Source organism: Nansenia antarctica (assembly GCF_963989245.1).
Source record: "Nansenia antarctica genome assembly, chromosome: 5".
NCBI lineage: Eukaryota > Metazoa > Chordata > Actinopteri > Argentiniformes > Microstomatidae > Nansenia > Nansenia antarctica.
The window spans coordinates 76,821,849-76,836,848 of NC_137690.1; the positions used below are offsets into that span (position 1 = coordinate 76,821,849).

Here is a 15,000-nt window from a genome sequence, read left to right on the forward strand (position 1 = left end):
CCACTGGGAATTTCTGTGCAGCTGTGAAGGAACTCAAAGACAAGGCAAAAAGGGCTTTTTATGCCATCAAGCGTTCAATTCAAATCCAAATTCCAATTAGGACATGGCTCAAAATATTTAAATCAGTTATAGAATCAATTGCATTGTATGGCAGTGAGGTATGGGGTCCCTTATTACAAAGTGATTGGGCAAAATGGGACAAAAACCCAGTTGAGATCCTGCATGCAGAGTTCTGCAAAACTATTATCAGGGTACAAAGAAAATGCCCAAACTCTGCATGCAGGGCTGAATTAGGCCAATATCCTTTACTGCTAAATATACAGAAAAGATCTATTAAATTCTGGAGCCATATTAAAAAGAGTGACCCTGCCTGTTACCATTATAAAGCCCTTGCCTGCCAAGAGTTGAACATCCAAAGGAGCCCCCTCAGTCAGCTGGTTCTGAAACTAGCTGACCTCTCACCTTCTGACATCACAAACCCCAGACAGCCTCAGTGCAGCTACACTATCACTCAGAAGATTAGACCTAACCAAATTATAACTAAAGAAAAAGATAAATACATCACATATTGGAACGAACTCACACAATCACAACACAAACTAGAAACATATTTGGCTCTAAACAGACAGTATACTGTGGCAGACTACCTAACCACAGTAACTGATAAAAACCTGAGAAAGACTTTGACAATGTACAGACTGAGCGATCATAGTCTGGCAATAGAGAAGGGCAGACACAGACAAACCTGGCTGCCCAGAGAGGAGAGGCTGTGCTGTCACTGTGATGACGGAGCTATAGAGACAGAGTTACACTTTTTAACACAATGTAAAAACTACACAAATATTAGAGAGGAGTTCTTCCCAAAATTTGAAACTAATTTCCCAGAATTCCGAAATATGACAGAAAGGGAAAGATTACCAGCCCTTCTGGGGGAACAGAAAGAATGTGCAGTTTTGGCTGCAAAATATGTCAATTCCTGTCACAAGAAAAGGGACAACCAGTAGGACATACATACAGTATGCCATGTTTTATTCTCTGCACCACCTGCTTTATTTTATTTTATTTATATTATTTATATTTATTTTTTCATGTCATTGATATTATGTTGTTATGTTGTTGTTCGTCATATCTGTGATTGTGCTTTGGCAACACTTGTAAAACGTCATGCCAATAAAGCCTGTTGAATTGAATTGAATTGAATTGAGAGAGACAGAGAGACAGAGAAATAGACAGAGAGAGAGACAGAGAGAGAGAGACAGAGACAGAGAGAGAGAGAGAGAGACAGAGAAAGACAGAGACAGAGAGAGAGACAGAGAGAGAGAGACAGAGAGAGACAGAGAGAGACAGAGAGAGAGAGACAGAGAGAGAGAGACAGAGAGAGACAGAGAGAGAGAGACAGAGAGAGAGAGAGAGAGAGGGAGAGGGAGAGAGAGAGAGAGAGAGAGACAGAGAGAGACAGAGAGAGACACACACAGGGAGGGAAAATATGTTGACTTTTCTGAGCATCCAGCTGACACCACCTAACCCTCTAGCCCCCTCCTCACACCCTCCCTCCTCACTGACATCACGGACATGAATACCACGATTGTCTGTTGTGAACTTCTTTGTTTTTGTCGTCTGTCGCTGCAGAGAATAACAGGCTGTACTGAGAACAAATTCCACCGGCTTTGGGCGTTAAACTATCCATCCCTATCTAACCCTAACCCTGTCTAAAACACACTGACACAATGGCAACAATAAAGATATATATGTACACACTGTAGCTCAGATAAACAGAACAATAGAACAGGGCGGGAATCTACAAACCACTTCTACGTAAGAGATGTAACTCACTGTGAACCAAGTCACACCACACAAACAAACACACACACACACACAAACAAACACACACACAAACACACACACACACACACACACACACAATTGTGTTCCTCACAAAACAAGGAATCCCAAACGTCAGAGTTCAACACAGCCTGACTGCCCTCTCCCTGGGAGATGGAAGGGTTAGGGGTAATTTGAAGGACTTGTTGAATCGCATGTTTTCATGAAGGGTTCACAGCCCACAAACAACTTGTTTTCTTCTGTGTACAGACCATTCTTCTGTGTGAGCAAGCACAGGAGCTCCTGTGCAGACTGGAGACAGAGTGTGCCAAGGTTGGCTAAATGCCAAGAAAACCGGGGTAATTACCTGTAACATCCTCCCGGACCATCCGCCTCTAACAACAACAGGAGGCTCTGAGGGAAGTCAACGACCTCAAATACCTGAAATACCTGGGCTCATGGGTCAACTCGTCTGAGCGCCTCCCTCGGCCTCCCTACTTCCTACTAGTCAAACACGTCCAGTGGCTTTGAGATAACTCCTAGTGGCGTGTTGCCATGGAAACCTCCTACTGCAAACACATTTAAATAAACACCACAGGCTCTGTTACCATGCCAACATGACCATGTTTAGACCTGTGGGCCCTGGGTGAACCAGCGTGTTCAGGTGTGTGAGAGAGGCTCACCCAGGGTTAGAGACTGCTGCATGACAGCATGTCAGGGTCAGGGTCAGGGTCAGGGGTCATACGTACGTTCAGGTGTGTGAGACGACATCTCTCCCTGAGGCTCATCCAGGGTTAGAGACTGCTGCATGACAGCATGTCAGGGTCAGGGTCAGGGTCAGGGGTCAGCGTGTTCAGGTGTGAGAGACGACCTCTCTCCCTGAGGCTCACCCAGGGTTAGAGACTGCTGCATGACGACATGTCAGGGTCAGGGGGCAGGGGGCAGGGTCAGGGTCAGGGGGCAGTGAACCAGCGTGTTCAGGTGTGTGAGAGAGACGACATGTCTCCCTGAGGATCATCCAGGGTTAGAGACTGCTGCATGACGACATGTCAGGGTCAGGGTCAGGGTCAGGGTCAGGGGTCATACGTACGTATGTACTGGGGCGTGCCCCCCTGGCTGCGGTACTCCTCCCCCGGGGAGAAGCGGTGCGCCAGGCCGAAGTCAATGATCTTAATGTCTGGAGACGCGGAGCCGTCAGACAGCATGATGTTCTCTGGCTGAGGAGAGAGAGAAGAGAGGCTGGGGGAGGTAGAACACCAGGGGAGGCTCGGGGAGGTAGAACACCAGGGGAGGCTGGGGGAGGTAGAACACCAGGGGAGGCTGGGGGAGGTAGAACACCAGGGGAGGCTGGGGGAGGTAGAACACCAGGGGAGGCTGGGGGAGGTAGAACACCAGGGGAGGCTGGGGGAGGTAGAACACCAGGGGAGGCTGGGGGAGGTAGAACACCAGGGGTGGCTGGGGGAGGCTGGGGGAGGCTGGGGGAGGTAGAACACCAGGGGAGGCTGGGGGAGGTAGAACACCAGGGGAGGCTGGGGGAGGCTGGGGGAGGTACAGTATATTACCTTCAGGTCAAAGTGTCCGATGTTCTTGCTGTGCATGAAGCTGACGCCCTGCAGGATCTGGGTGAGGAAGGGCACGGCCTCCCCCTCTGACAGGCTCTCCTTCTCTGCTATGAAGTCAAACAGCTCCCCTCCGCTGACCCTGGGGAGGACCAGGGTGTTAGTGACCCAGCCACGGCTTCTGACTCAGTCCAGCAAAAATCGGCTAAATCAAGTGATGATTCCACTCATAGTTCCAGGACCACCTCCCTCCCTCCCCCCTCCACTCACAGTTCCAGCACCCCTCCTCCCCCCCCCTCCCTCCCTCCCCCCCCCTCCCTCCCTCCCTCCCTCCCTCCCTCCCCCCTCCACTCACAGTTCCAGGACCACCTCCCCCCCCTCCCCCCCCCCCTCCACTCACAGTTCCAGGACCACCTCCTCTCCCTCCCTCCCCTCCCTCCCCCCCCTCCCTCCCTCCCCCCCCCTCCCTCCCTCCCTCCCTCCCCTCCACTCACAGTTCCAGGACCAGCACCACCTCCCCCCCCCCTCCACTCACAGTTCCAGGACCACCTCCTCTCCCTCCCTCCCCCCCCTCCCCTCCCTCCCTCCCCCCCCTCCCCTCCCTCCCTCCCCCCCCTCCCCCCCCTCTCCCCCCCCCTCCACTCACAGTTCCAGGACCAGCACCACCTGGGCCCTGCTGGTGAAGACGTCCTTCAGGGCGGAGATGTTGTGGTGCTGCAACGCCTGCAGGACCTCCACCTCCGCCTCCACGCTGGCCCTCTCCACGCCCAGGCGGCTGCTGGGACACTTACGGATCTTCAGGAACTTCCCGGCCCAGCGGGCCCCCGTGGAGCGCTCCCGCACCACACGCACCTGCCCGAAGTGGCCACTGGGGGGCGGCAGAGACACACAACGTCTGACCCTCACCTCTGAACATGAGATTACAGATACAACGTCTAACCCCGAACCCGACAGATACATCTGGTCCTCTCCTCACCTCCCCAGGACCTCCTCTATCTCATACAGGTCCTCCACGTTCTCGTGTTTGAAGGCGGCCATGTTGTTCTACCTCTCCCAGCCTCTCCTCTGTGTGACCCTGGAGAAGGACGACAGGAGATTAGGCGCACACACACACACACATCTACACACACACACACACACACACATCTACACACACACACACACACACACACACATCTCCACACACACATTCTGCTTGTTTCTAAAGCTCTCACTGGCACAGCACCAGAATATGTTCAAGTCTTCTGCTAGCATATCAGCCCAATAGAGCTCTCAGGTCTTCTGCTAGCATATCAGCCCAATAGAGCTCTCAGGTCTTCTGCTAGCATATCAGCCCAATAGAGCTCTCAGGTCTTCTGCTAGCATATCAGCCCAATAGAGCTCTCAGGTCTTCTGCTAGCATATATCAGCCCAATAGACCGCAAGCAACGCCGAGGACGAAGGGGAGGCCTGCTAGCTAGGCTAAAGAGAAGCCCGGATAAACCTGCTTTGCCGAGTATTTTCCCCTGCTGGCGGAAAAGCTGAACTCCTTCTACGCCCGGTTCGACGAGGGGCGAACGGAGGTAACCACAACACAAACACCACTCTCTCCAGCTCTCAGCAGCCTCACCCTCACAGAGCATGAAGTGAGACGCGTGCTGAAGGCGGTGGACCCCAGGAAAGCCTCAGGGTCGGATGGCGTCCTGGGACGGGTGCTGAGGGACTGCGCCGACCAGCTGGCCGGGGTTTTCACCAACATCTTCAACCAGTCCCTGTCCCAGGCCACCATCCCACCCTGCCTGAAAACCTCAACTATCATCCCAGTCCCGAAGAAAAGCACGGTGAGCTGCCTAAACGACTACCGCCCGGTGGCACTCACACCAATCATCATGAAGTGCTTCGAGAAACTAGTCCGGGCCCACATAGTCACACGCCTCCCGCCCAACCTGGATCCATACCAGTTCGCCTACAGAGCCCACAGGTCCACAGAGGACGCCATCGCGACGACTCTCCACTCCACTCTATCCCACCTGGCGAGGGGAAACAGCTACGCGAGACTGCTCTTTGTGGACTTCAGCTCTGCCTTCAACACCATCCTTCCAGACAGGCTAGTGACCAAACTACTAGACCTGGGACTATCACACTCTATATGTGCATGGATCAAGGACTTCCTGTCCGACCGCCCCCAGAGGGTGCGGGTGGGCTCCCACACCTCCACAGCCCTCAGACTCAGCACTGGGTCCCCCCAGGGCTGCGTGCTAAGCCCCATCCTCTACAACCTCTACACCTACGACTTCACCCCCGTCCACCCCAGCAACTCCATCGTAAAGTTTGCAGACGACACCACCGTGGTGGGCTGCATCTCGGGGGGGAACGAGGCGGCGTACAGGGATGAGGTAGAGCAGCTGAGCTCTACCTCATCCCTTAACAACCTGCTGCTGAACCAGTCAAAGACCCAGGAAATCATCGTGGACTTCAGGAGGAAAAAATCTGAGGTCCAGCCCCTGCTCATCGACGGAGAGAGCGTGGAGAGAGTCTCTCAACCCTCCGATTCCTGGGGGTGCACATACAGGATGACCTGTCCTGGAAGAACAACACAGCAGCCATCATCAAGAAGGCACAACAGCGGCTCTACTTCCTGAGAGTCCTCAGGAAGGACCACAACAAGCAGGAGATACTGGTGGCCTTCTACCGCTGCGCAGTGGAGAGCATCCTCACCTACTGCATCTGCAACTGGTTCTCCAACTGCACAGCCGCAGAGAGGAATGCGCTACAGAGAGTCGTGAGAACGGCCCAGAAGATCACCGGCGCCCCCCTCCCCTCTCTGGAAGAGCTGTACAACACACGCTGCCTCAGGAAGGCCTCCAAGATCTCCAGAGACCCATCCCACCCTGGGTACGAACACTTTGCTCGGCTGCCCTCGAACAGGCGGTACAGGACCATGTTCGCAAGGACAAACAGACTGAAGCTCAGCTTCTACCCCAGGGCCATCCAGGCCCTGAACACAGCAAAGACCTAGGTTCTGGGCCCTGGACAGTCTGGACGGATTGATGGCAGCTGCTGGATTGAAAATCAGGTGTAGTGCTGAGGCACAAATGTGTACATTTCAAGCCTGCAAACTGCGACACTTTAAATGAATGTGCAATAACACTATGTGCAATATGACAACCCTAGGGTACATAAGGTTGCAGAGAATAGGAAATGTTAGAATAGGTATAGCATAGCATAGAGTACAGCACAGTGTTTTATTTGTACAGTATAGTATAGTGGATAGTGTACATAGCCTTTATTTATGTAAACCAGCGCCTTTCCCTTTTTTTTTTTTTTTTTTTTTTTTTTTCCTAGCACCAGGGGAGCCACCCCTCCCAAATTTCGTTGTTTGGTACCTGTACTATAGCAATGACAATAAAGACCATTCATTCATTCATTCATTCATTCATTCATTCATTCATAGAGCTCTCAGGTCTTCTGACGCTGGTTTTCTCTGTGTACCACATGTACAAAAGAAGAGATTAGGTGAGGCTGCATTCTCATGTCATGCTCCAGATTGTGTCTCACTGCCAGTTTACATTAGGGATGCAACCTCAGCACGTATGTTCAAGTCAAGACTAAAAACCCATCTTTTTAATATTGCCTTTAAATGACTAAATCATTAAATGATGGTTATATAATGATTGGAGCACTTTGAGCTGCAACGTTTGCAGGTGAAGCTCTATACAAATAACAGTTATTATTATTATTATTAGTATTTGTATTATTATATCTACACACACACCACCTCCCCCCCCCCACCTTCCCACACCAACAGGAAGTCCAGAGCCACAATACCAGAACTACCAGAACCTCCGCTAACCTTCACCCTCTATGAATGAGGCTCTGTGCTGTCCAGCTGACAAAAGGCTAAGTGTGTGTGTGTGTGTGTGTGTGTGTGTGTGTGTGTGTGTGTGTGTGTCCTGAATGTGAGTCAAACAGATGAAAGTAGACTGGTTCATCCAGGGTCAGAGAGTGTGTGTGAGAGAAAGAGAGAGAGAGAGAGAGAGAGAGAGTGTGTGTGAGAGAGAGAGAGAGAGAGAGTGTGTGTGTGTGAGAGAGAGAGAGAGAGAGAGAGAGAGAGAGAGAGAGAGTGTGTGTGTGTGTGTGTGTGTGTGTGTGTGTGTGAGAGAGAGAGAGAGAGAGAGAGAGAGAGAGAGAGAGAGAGAGAGAGAGAGAGTGAGTGAGAGTGAAAGTGTCTTTAGTCTTAGTTTTGGTTTTGGTTCACTTAAACTTCACTGTTGCTTTGTCACTTACTGTATATTATTATATTATATGTACCACATGTTACTGTAAGAGAGAGAGACAGACAGACTATACAGAATCTGGGTTAGGTGAGGTGTTTGAGTTGTGTGGATATCTGAGGTGTGTGTGTGTGTGCGTGTGTGTGTGTGTTTGAGGTGCGTGTGTGTGTGTGTGTGTGTGTGCCTCCCCCCTGTTAGACAGGTCAGGTGCTCTGATAAGAAGCAGGAACAGAGAACTGAGGAATTCCTGCTGTTGAAACAGGAAACATGAAAATGAACCAGAACGTCCTAATACGAACCAGTAACCCTAACAGAACCCTAGCCCTAACCCACAGAACACAAGACAGAGCCCCCGGTGATAGAGGAGGCAGAGGGAGAGGGGGGGAGGCAGAGGGAGAGGGGGGAGGCAGAGGGAGAGGGGGGGAGGCAGAGGGAGAGGGGGGGAGGCAGAGGGAGAAGGGGAAGGCAGAGGGAGAGGTGGGAAAGGTAACGGAAACTCTCACCTGGAGCGTTAAGGACAAACAGTCTCTGGTCTCTGCTGCTTCTCTGCTGTTTCTCTGCTGTTTCTCTGCTGCTTCTCTGGTCTCTGCTGTGTGTGTGAGGGTGTGTGAGTGTGTGTGTGAGGGTGTGTGTGTGGTGTGTGTCTGTGAGGGTGTGTGTGTGTGTGTGTTTCTGCAGGAGGAAACACGTTCAGTCACCCAGCAGGAATGCTGCTTCCCCTCCCTCCTCCCTCCTCCCTCCTCCCTCCCCCAATCACAGCCAGTCCCTCTCCCTCCCTCCCCCTCCTCCCTCCTCCCTCACCCAATCACAGCCAGTCCCTCCCTCCCTCCCTCCTCCCTCCTCCCTCACCCAATCACAGCCAGTCCCTCCCTCCCTCCCTCCTCCCTCCCTCCCTCCCTCCCTCTCCCAATCACTGCTTGGTGTTGTTGGGATTGAAGGAGGAGATACGGAGCCAAAACCTCTGCCTGCTGCCCCCTGCCTGCTGCTGGCTGTACTGCAGGTGACCAGTAAGTAAGTAAGTAAGTAAAACTTTATTTATATTATATATTATATTTATTTATATAGCACCCTTCCCACGTACTGGTACGTGTCAGGGATTTAACATGTTTATCCAGATGCATGGGCTGGTCAAAAATAACACCCAGGTTTCTTAGATGGGGGTGAACATTGTCTTTAATGAATGAATGGTCTTTATTCATTCAATTAAGGGACCCTAAGTGCGTGGCTACTTAAGAGGCAATGTTTTCAGTGGCTACAATCAGTACTTCTGTTTTGGCTGCATTGAGTTGGAGAAAGTTGTTGCCCATCCAGCTCTCAGTGGTGGACAGACACTGTTGTAGGGTGATGAGTTTCTCCAGTTTGTCTGGTTTAAAGGAGAAGTAGAGTTGGATGTCGTCTGTGTAGAAGTGATAAGAGATGAACCCCTGAACCTGCTGATGAGGAGGCCTAGGGGGAGCATGGATAGTGCAAAGAGGAGTGGCGCTAGAACAGATCCCTGTGGCACACCAGGGGTGTGGGGTCAGATTTGAAAGGACCAACAGCCACAGAGAAACTTCTCTCTTTAAGGTAGGAGGCCAACCAGTTTAAGGCGCCGCCCGAGATGCCAACCCACTCCCTAAGTCTATCTAACAAAATTCCACCTTTACATGGTCTACATTTTTACATTTACATTTTTGGCATTTAGCAGACGCCTTATTCCAAAGCGACAATCAATACATTTTTAATACTAAGCAAGTGAATCATCAATCCACCAGTCGTAGCAGGAGGAGTAATCCAGCTCATCCAGCTGGTCCTGTTAACATCCGCCGGAGTCAGAGGACATCATGATGTCGTTTCACACTCTGAGCAGGGCAGTTTCATCCTCTGAGCAGGGCAGTTTCATCCTCTGAGCAGGGCAGTTTCATACTCTGAGCAGGGCAGTTTCATACTCTGAGCAGGGCAGTTTCATACTCTGAGCAGGGCAGTTTCATACTCTGAGCAGGGCAGTTTCATCCTCTGAGCAGGGCAGTTTCATACTCTGAGCAGGGCAGTTTCATACTCTGAGCAGGGCAGTTTCATACTCTGAGCAGGGCCGTTTCACACTCTGAGCAGGGCAGTTTCACACTCTGAGCAGGGCAGTTTCATACTCTGAGCAGGGCAGTTTCAGTGGAGTGTTTTTTGCGAAACCCAGATTGGAATTTGTCCGCAATGTTATGGTTTGTCAGATAAGTGGTGAGCTGGTTAGCCACAACTTTCTCCAACACCTTGGAGATGAAGGGCAGCTTGGATATGGGTCTGTAGTTGTTTGGTAGGGAGGGGTCCAAGTTAGGCTTTTTAAGGAGGGGCTGTACGATCGCCTCCTTAAAGTAGGCTGGGACAGAGCCAGAGACTAGGGACCTATTTATAATGGTGACTAAAGAAGGGCCAACAGAGGTGAAAACTTCCGTAAGCATGAATGTGGGTAGAATATCTAAGGGGCTTGAGGAGGACTTCATAGAGCTTACTATGTCTGTTAAGGCTTTTAGGGAGACAGGTGAGAAGGAAGATTCAAGGAAGATTGGGTGGCTGGGGAGGGAGGGGGAGGGGACAATGTTCACCCTTACATCAGCAACCTTATTTACCAAGAACAAAAGAAAACGGTTACAGTCATCATTTGAGAACACAGACCTGTTCACCCTGAGGGGGAGGGCTGACAGTTGAGTTGAATAACCCCAGGGTACTGTGTAAGACTATCAACTCAACTGTCTTAAACATTACCCTGGGGCTATTCTTACTAGACACATTACGGTTAGAAAAGTACTCAGCCCTCTGAGCACCAGGTGACCAGGCTGTACTGAGGTGACCAGGCTGTACTGAGGTGACCAGGTGACCAGGCTGTACTGAGGTGACCAGGCTGTACTGAGGTGACCAGGCTGTACTGAGGTGACCAGGTGACCAGGCTGTACTGAGGTGACCAGGTGACCAGGCTGTACTGAGGTGACCAGGTGAACAGGCTGTACTGAGGTGACCAGGCTGTACTGAGGTGACCAGGTGACCAGGCTGTACTGAGGTGACCAGGCTGTACTGAGGTGACCAGGTGACCAGGCTGTACTGAGGTGACCAGGTGAACAGGCTGTACTGAGGTGACCAGGCTGTACTGAGGTGACCAGGTGACCAGGCTGTACTGAGGTGACCAGGCTGTACTGAGGTGACCAGGTGACCAGGCTGTACTGAGGTGACCAGGTGAACAGGCTGTACTGAGGTGACCAGGCTGTACTGAGGTGACCAGGCTGTACTGAGGTGACCAGGCTGTACTGAGGTGACCAGGCTGTACTGAGGTGACCAGGTGACCAGGCTGTACTGAGGTGACCAGGTGACCAGGCTGTACTGAGGTGACCAGGCTGTACTGAGGTGACCAGGTGACCAGGTGACCAGGTGACCAGGCTGTACTGAGGTGACCAGGTGACCAGGCTGTACTGAGGTGACCAGGTTGTACTGAGGTGACCAGGTGACCAGGCTGTACTGAGGTGACCAGGTGACCAGGTGACCAGGCTGTACTGAGGTGACCAGGCCAAACATGTGGAACTGGTTTCCTCCCAGTATGGTGAGCGACCGGAACTATCAAACCAGTCTGACTGGGAGATCCTCTTAGGGCTTTCACACGCCAAGGAACCCTTCCTGTTCTGAAACCTCCCAACCTTGGTGCTGTCTGTCTGTCTGTCTGTCTGGTGAACCTTGGTGCTGTCTGTCTGTCTGTCTGGTGAACCTGAGAGGGGTAGTGGTTGATTGATTGATTGAAAAACTTTATTAGAAGATTTGCAGAAGTAGGTACATGAAAGTACATATTACATACAAGGTCAACTAACAGGATAAAAACCCAAGAAAGCCACTGGCTTATTTCAATTGGGGTCCTTGATGGTGGTCTAGTGGATAGTGAGTTGGACTTGTGATCAGAAGGTTGTGAGTTCAAATCCCGCCTGAAGCCACACCACTACTAGTGTGCCCTTGGGTAAGGCACTTAGCCCTCAGTTACTCCAGGGGGAATGTCCCTGTAATTCGTAATTGTAAGTCGCTTTGGATAAAAGCGTCTGCTAAATGGCAAAATTATTATTTATAATTAAAATTATTAATTGAACCTTGGTGCTGTCTGTCTGTCTGGTGAACCTTGGTGCTGTCTGTCTGTCTGTCTGTCTGTCTGTCTGTCTGTCTGGTGAACCTTGGTGCAGTCTGGAGAACCAGCCCGCGTTCATACCAGTGTAACCAGAACCATCAGGGTTCATACCAGTGTAACCAGAACCATCAGGGTTCACACCAGTGTAACCAGAACCATCAGGGTTCACACCAGTGTAACCAGAACCATCAGGGTTCACACCAGTGTAACCAGAACCATCAGGGTTCATACCAGTGTAACCAGAACCATCAGGGTTCATACCAGTGTAACCAGAACCATCAGGGTTCATACCAGTGTCACCAGAACCATCAGGGTTCATACCAGTGTAACCAGAACCATCAGGGTTCACACCAGTGTAACCAGAACCATCAGGGTTCATACCAGTGTAACCAGAACCATCAGGGTTCATACCAGTGTAACCAGAACCATCAGGGTTCATACCAGTGTAACCAGAACCATCAGGGTTCATACCAGTGTAACCAGAACCATCAGGGTTCATACCAGTGTCACCAGAACCATCAGGGTTCATACCAGTGTAACCAGAACCATCAGGGTTCATACCAGTGTAACCAGAACCATCAGGGTTCATACCAGTGTAACCAGAACCATCAGGGTTCATACCAGTGTCACCAGAACCATCAGGGTTCATACCAGTGTAACCAGAACCATCAGGGTTCATACCAGTGTAACCAGAACCATCAGGGTTCATACCAGTGTAACCAGAACCATCAGGGTTCATACCAGTGTAACCAGAACCATCAGGGTTCATACCAGTGTAACCAGAACCATCAGGGTTCATACCAGTGTAACCAGAACCATCAGGGTTCATACCAGTGTAACCAGAACCATCAGGGTTCATACCAGTGTAACCAGAACCATCAGGGTTCATACCAGTGTAACCAGAACCATCAGGGTTCATACCAGTGTAACCAGAACCATCAGGGTTCATACCAGTGTAACCAGAACCATCAGGGTTCATACCAGTGTCACCAGAACCATCAGGGTTCATACCAGTGTAACCAGAACCATCAGGGTTCATACCAGTGTAACCAGAACCATCAGGGTTCATACCAGTGTAACCAGAACCATCAGGGTTCATACCAGTGTCACCAGAACCATCAGGGTTCATACCAGTGTAACCAGAACCATCAGGGTTCATACCAGTGTAACCAGAACCATCAGGGTTCATACCAGTGTAACCAGAACCATCAGGGTTCATACCAGTGTAACCAGAACCATCAGGGTTCATACCAGTGTAACCAGAACCATCAGGGTTCATACCAGTGTAACCAGAACCATCAGGGTTCATACCAGTGTAACCAGAACCATCCGCGTCATCAACGCTGGGTGATGAAGGGGCGGGATGAACAAACATGTCACAACTAGATGGCAGCTACTTCACTGGACATGAGGATAATATCTTCCACTACAGTATCTGAAATAAACACTACTTTCTATGAAACAAGACACAAGACACTTTCTACACAAGTTCTCTTACTAACCAGCTGCTCCATTACTGGAATAGAAATGGCTTACGAAATGTGCCTTCACACGTGTGTGTGTGTGTGTGTGTGTGTGTGTGTGTGTGTGTGTGTGTGTGTTTGCTGAGAATGTGAGGAAGATAGAGAGAATGATAATAATAATAATAACTTTTATTTGTATAGCAGCTTTTCCTGAAAACGTTGCAGCTCAAAGTGCTCCAATCATTATATAATCATCATTTAATTATTTAGTCTTAAAGGCGATGTGTTTAAAGTTTAACCATGCAGACCAGCTCAGCTCAGTCCAGAATCAAGGACCCCAATTGAAATAAGCCAGTGGCTTTCTTGGGTTTTTATCCTGTTAGTTGACCTTGTATGTAATATGTACTTTCATGTACCTACTTCTGCAAATCTTCTAATAAAGTTTTCAATCAATCAATCAAAAGCGACCTCACGTTCTAGTTTGGGTTCCTGGTCAGTTTCTCCCTCAGCCTCCGTCTAGTTAACCACTCAGGACCCACCTCTCTCTCTCTCTCAGGTGCCCCCCCACACCTCTCCCTCCCCCTCTCTCTCTCTCTCTCAGGTGCCCCCCCACACCTCTCCCTCCCCCTCTCTCTCTCTCTCAGGTGCCCCCCCACACCTCTCCCTCCCCCTCTCTCTCTCTCTCTCAGGTGCCCCCCCACACCTCTCCCTCCCCCTCCCTCTCTCTCAGGTGCCCCCACACACACACACACCTCCCCCTCCCCCTCTCTCTCTCAGGTGCCCCCCCCCACACCTCTCCCTCCCCCTCCCTCTCTCTCAGGTGCCCCCCCCACACCTCTCCCTCCCCCTCCCTCTCTCTCTCTCTCTCAGGTGCCCCCCCCCACACCTCTCCCTCCCCCTCCCTCTCTCTCTCTCTCTCAGGTGCCCCCCCCCACACCTCTCCCTCCCCCTCTCTCTCTCTCTCAGGTGCCACCCCCCCCACACACACACCTCTCCCTCCCCCCCTCTCTCTCTCAGGTGCCACCCCCCCCACACACACACCTCTCCCTCCCCCTCTCTCTCTCTCTCAGGTGCCACCCCCCCCACACACACACCTCTCCCTCCCCCCCTCTCTCTCTCAGGTGCCACCCCCCCCACACACACACCTCTCCCTCCCCCCCTCTCTCTCTCAGGTGCCACCCCCCCCACACACACACCTCTCCCTCCCCCCCTCTCTCTCTCTCTCACACCAATGCCACAACATGTTCCTGCTATGTGTTTCAACATAAATGGCAATACACACACACACACACACACACACACACACACACACACACACACACACACACACACAGTCTTACTGAGGGTTAGGTCTCTCTCTCCTCCGGTCACTTCCGGTCACCGCTCAGGACGCTCGCGCTTCCAAACTGTCCGCCGGTCTGATCAGATCAGTGACGTCACGATTCGTGTCCGTGTGCCGCGAGCTCCGACATGAACACTTCCTGGTTTGCTTTTCTCGGCTTCAAAATAAAACCGCGAGTTAAAACCTGAATGAATGGTGATGGGATTACAAATGGATCACAATATTCCATCTTATTTTTGCTGAAATAAATACAAATAAGCTAACAGAGAATATATACGATATTGATCAAGTCATGTATTCATGTTTTAACTCGCGGTTTTATTTTGAAGCCGCGAAAACGTCAATAAGCGAAACCGGAAGTCGCATTGGAGCTAGATGGACCTCCCCGTCCCCATGGTAACCTGGGTGGTAACCCATCCCCATGGTAACCTGG

General features: G+C 51.0%; 1 protein-coding gene across 1 annotated transcript in view; it reads right to left on the reverse strand.

Moving 5' to 3' along the window:
- LOC308158414 (death-associated protein kinase 2-like) overlaps window positions 1-8,269 on the reverse strand; it is a gene marked incomplete at its 3' end in the record, with an annotated part of 11,553 nt that extends 3,284 nt beyond the window's left edge. The window contains exons 1-5 of the mRNA XM_080532001.1: window positions 8,137-8,269; window positions 4,357-4,455; window positions 4,027-4,248; window positions 3,384-3,522; window positions 2,912-3,038 (exon numbers count right to left, since the gene is read on the reverse strand). Of these exons, the coding sequence (XP_080388127.1) occupies window positions 2,912-3,038; window positions 3,384-3,522; window positions 4,027-4,248; window positions 4,357-4,418 (550 nt within the window). The 5' untranslated portion in view covers window positions 4,419-4,455; window positions 8,137-8,269. The remainder of the gene's footprint in view (window positions 1-2,911; window positions 3,039-3,383; window positions 3,523-4,026; window positions 4,249-4,356; window positions 4,456-8,136) is intronic.
- Window positions 8,270-15,000: the final 6,731 nt, after the last annotated feature.